General features: G+C 37.3%; 1 protein-coding gene across 1 annotated transcript; it reads left to right on the top strand.

The window, feature by feature from the left end:
• The first annotated feature begins 359 nt into the window (after window positions 1-359).
• LOC127257699 (uncharacterized) lies at window positions 360-980 on the top strand. The gene has a single exon (XM_051284169.1). The coding sequence runs from the start codon at window positions 360-362 to the stop codon at window positions 978-980; it is 621 nt and encodes a 206-aa protein (XP_051140126.1).
• Window positions 981-3,910: the final 2,930 nt, after the last annotated feature.

Raw genomic sequence — 3,910 nt, 5'->3', positions numbered from 1 at the left:
TAGATAGATTGACCAAGTTAGCAGTGCTCATCCCAGTACGTATGACTTGGAGTATGCAGAAGTTGGCCAAATTATATGTCCATCATGTGGTTAAACGACATGGTATTCCTGAGGTAATCATATCGGATCGTGATCCACGTTTTCAATCTCGATTTTGGCAAAAATTGCAAGAAACCTTTGGTACTCAGTTGCATATGAGTACTGCATTCCATCCAATGACTGATGGTCAATCAGAGCAAACTATCCGTATTCTGGAAGATATGCTAAGAGCTTGTGCAATAGAATTTCAAGGAAGTTGGGAGGACCACTAGGATTTAGTGGAATTCTCATATAATAATAGTTATCAAACGAGTATTGGAATGGCTCCTTTTGAAGCTCTTTATGGACGAAAATGCAGAACTCCTTTAAGTTGGGATGACATGAGTGATCGACTTATATTAGGTCCAGAAATGATCGAAGAATCAAAAAATAAGATTCGAGTTATCAGGGAGAAGATGAAGATAGCTCAAGATCGCCAAAAAAGTTATACCGATAAAGCCCGACGTGAAGGTCAATTTCAAAGTGGAGATTTCGTCCTGGTAAAAGTATCTCCAATGAAAGGTATTAAAAGATTTGGAATTAAAGAAAAATTGAGTCCGCGTTATGTTGGACCCTATGAAATCCTCGATCGAGTTGGAGATTGGGCTTATCGGTTAACACTTCCTAATTGCATGGAACGAATTCATAATGTGTTCTATGTATCACAGCTTCGTAGGTATGTCGCAGATCCTTCTCATATTTTATCTCCCAATGAGTTAGAGCTAAATGAGGATCTTTCGTATGAGGAAATGACTCTTTGGATCATGGACACAAAGGTTCGAACTACGAGGAACCGAGATATTCGTACGGTGAAGGTAATGTGGTCCCGGCATGGAGCAGAAGAGGCCACTTGGGAAGTAGAACAAGAGATGTTCAAAGCATACCCACATTTGTTTAATTAAGTAGTGTTGTTATGCGTTTAAGTTTAGATTTCGGGGACGAAATCTTTTAAGGGGGAGTGATTGTAATGCCCTGATTTTGAAGTGTATAAAATAATAATATTATAGCAAATAAATATTTTTATAATATTTTGGGATCAAGAAATTAATATTTTGCAATAAATCTTATTCCTATTTTATATATTGATTATGATTGAAAAAACTGTTAAACGGATAAATATCAATGAGGATAAATATAAAATATAATATATAATTTAATAATATAATATAATAGATAAATAAAGAAGATAAAGATGTTTATCATAATAATAATAATGTTAATAATAATATAATATAATATAATATAATATAATAATAATAATAATATAATATCTAAACCGGTATAGTTTTGAACAAAGAACTATCAAGGGTTAAATTAACATTAACAGAGACAAATCTTCAATTTGAAAGCATTTTACTCTTTAATCGTGAATTTAGGTCTACACTCTTCTTGTCTTTTAGCCCTATGTTAGGAGTACGGGGAGCCTCCACGGAATGATTGGACGTAAAGCGTCTGTAGGTGGCTTGATTTTATCTATCACTTCTGTTCGGGAATATAGGTCCTGAGTATAATTTCACCCGATTTTAGGTGTGATGCGCGGCCATTTCCTCCACTTCCTCCCAATTTCATTAAGTGGTCGGATACACTACTAAAAAAACTGTTTTCTACTACGGCCGAAAAATCGTAACAAAAAGCCATTTTTCGTGCAATTTGCATATTTGCTACGCCTTCGTTACGACCTTTTTCCGTAATGTGTACTCGCGTAACGAATATTTTTTTCCACGCCATTTTTCGTAACTATTACTGTCGGTCAACGCTCCCTAATGCAGGGTTTTTGTTACGCTGTTTGTTACGAATTTCCTCTCGTAACCAAATGTCGATCCTTCCGTGCGTGTGTCAGAGCTTTTAGTTACGATATTTGTTACGAAAGGTCGTCGCGTTACAAAAATATTCCTGTGATCGCCTGTCATATTTGGTTTTTGTTACTAACATTTGTAACGACATTGAACCCGTAATAAAAAATATACTTTCCTATAGTCACGGAACAACCTGAAACAACAAATATCCAAGGACCACTTTTTGTCACGGTATTTCATCCTTTTGTTACGCAGAAATAGCATGCTATGAAAAATAGTAGTTACACTGCAATTGAAATTGTGCGTAATAAAATGAACTGCTGTGATCTCTCCAATACCGAAAGAAATTCCGTACACACATAATGCTACAAACATCATCATTGGCAATACTTGCAAACATTAATTCATAGTAAAATCTGAATCCAACATTAAGGCACATGGACAACACTGTTTTTACTGGACAATCTCCATACCTAACAACGAAGTAAAGCAACCCATAAAACAAACTTAGCAAGCACTACACAACAACATCATGTTCCGCAAAACGGGCCTAACAGTTCAAACACCAAACCTAACAATAAGCAAATACGGATATCCATCAATCCATAACCACATCTTTCACCACACGAATTAAAACTTCAATGGTCTATGCATCCATTCCACATATAGTTCACACAGCCTCAACACAATCCATCCAAAAACAGGTACGACATACAATCCATAAGACAAATGGGGCAACTAACATGGGTGAATCGGTAGATACGCTTCAAAGACGGCGCTTGAGCTGCAATTGCCAACACAAAGATTAGTTTAAGTCATATTTCTTATAAAGTTTGGAAGGCAATACAAGAAAGGTATGAAAGTAGATCCGTACGTCCTTGTAGTTTCACTCAATAGGATCTTCACCAACGCCATCGCAAAGGGTAGTCGCCCCAGCAATGGTCGGCAAAATAAGGGGTGTGTCCGGGACTGAGGCGGATGTCACAAAGACCTTGATCAGGGAAAATGTGTCACCTATAGTATCCACAAGTGTAATTTTTGTGTATATTGAGCCGTATATATCAACAGACGTATATATCAATGAGATTAACTACCATTTATACACTAAATACGAGCAGACATCCGCAGATGCAGTTCCAAGTTCAGAGTACCGACCACTAATATATCAAATTATATGTACCAAAGTCATCACTAACAAGAAATACACCTTGGCAGCAAAGGACTACATAGGATTGCAATAATAAAGTCAACTTTCAACATTTTTGGGGAAAGTCATAGTGTACCCAAATAGTGTAATAGCAGTGTAGCCATAAACAATGTGATGTAAAAGATAAAAAATACCAGACCAACACAGGAGTCGGCATAATACCACTGATTTTACTGCCCCTATATTAACAGTGTACATAACACAAGCAAATCTACATATCGTAACATTGTATATGTCTAGACTCAAGAAAACCATGATCATTTGCAGTATGAGGCCCGAACGGTCACAAAACCTACGATCCCTCGCCAAGGCATATTAAAAGTTCCAAAAGAAAACCTTAAAGACAATGGCACCAACCTGGCGTAGGGGGGCAGAGCAGAAGTCCCTCCGCAACAAATTTTTTCTCACTGGAACGGGATAATAGAAACACATGCGTGCCGACCTACAACAAAATATTACAAATGAGTTGGAAACATAGTAGGCTATCAATAGTAGCCTAAATTAAGCACTGCACTGATTACTAAGAAACTTCAGGGTTTGACGGAATCATACCGTCAGATCTGGCTCGGACACAGGCCTGGGAAGCTCAGAGACTGAATCAATACGAGATGTGCCCTATCATTTATGCACATATCATGGTAAATTCCCATATTAGCCATCCGAATCTCATGGGATACTCATACAAAATGTACATATATTATGAATACTTACTGCCTAGCCAGTAACTGCTCCGGAGTTTCTGTGCATGAATGCATACACATCAGACTTGATAGTTTTGAACTCAGCCATCATTGCCTTCAACTCTGCAAGTCCATTCTATATTTGTTCC

Source organism: Andrographis paniculata, unplaced genomic scaffold (genome assembly GCF_009805555.1).
Source record: "Andrographis paniculata isolate CXL003 unplaced genomic scaffold, ASM980555v1 Contig58END, whole genome shotgun sequence".
Taxonomy (NCBI): Eukaryota; Viridiplantae; Streptophyta; class Magnoliopsida; order Lamiales; family Acanthaceae; genus Andrographis; species Andrographis paniculata.
This window is presented reverse-complemented; position numbering and strand designations above follow the sequence as displayed.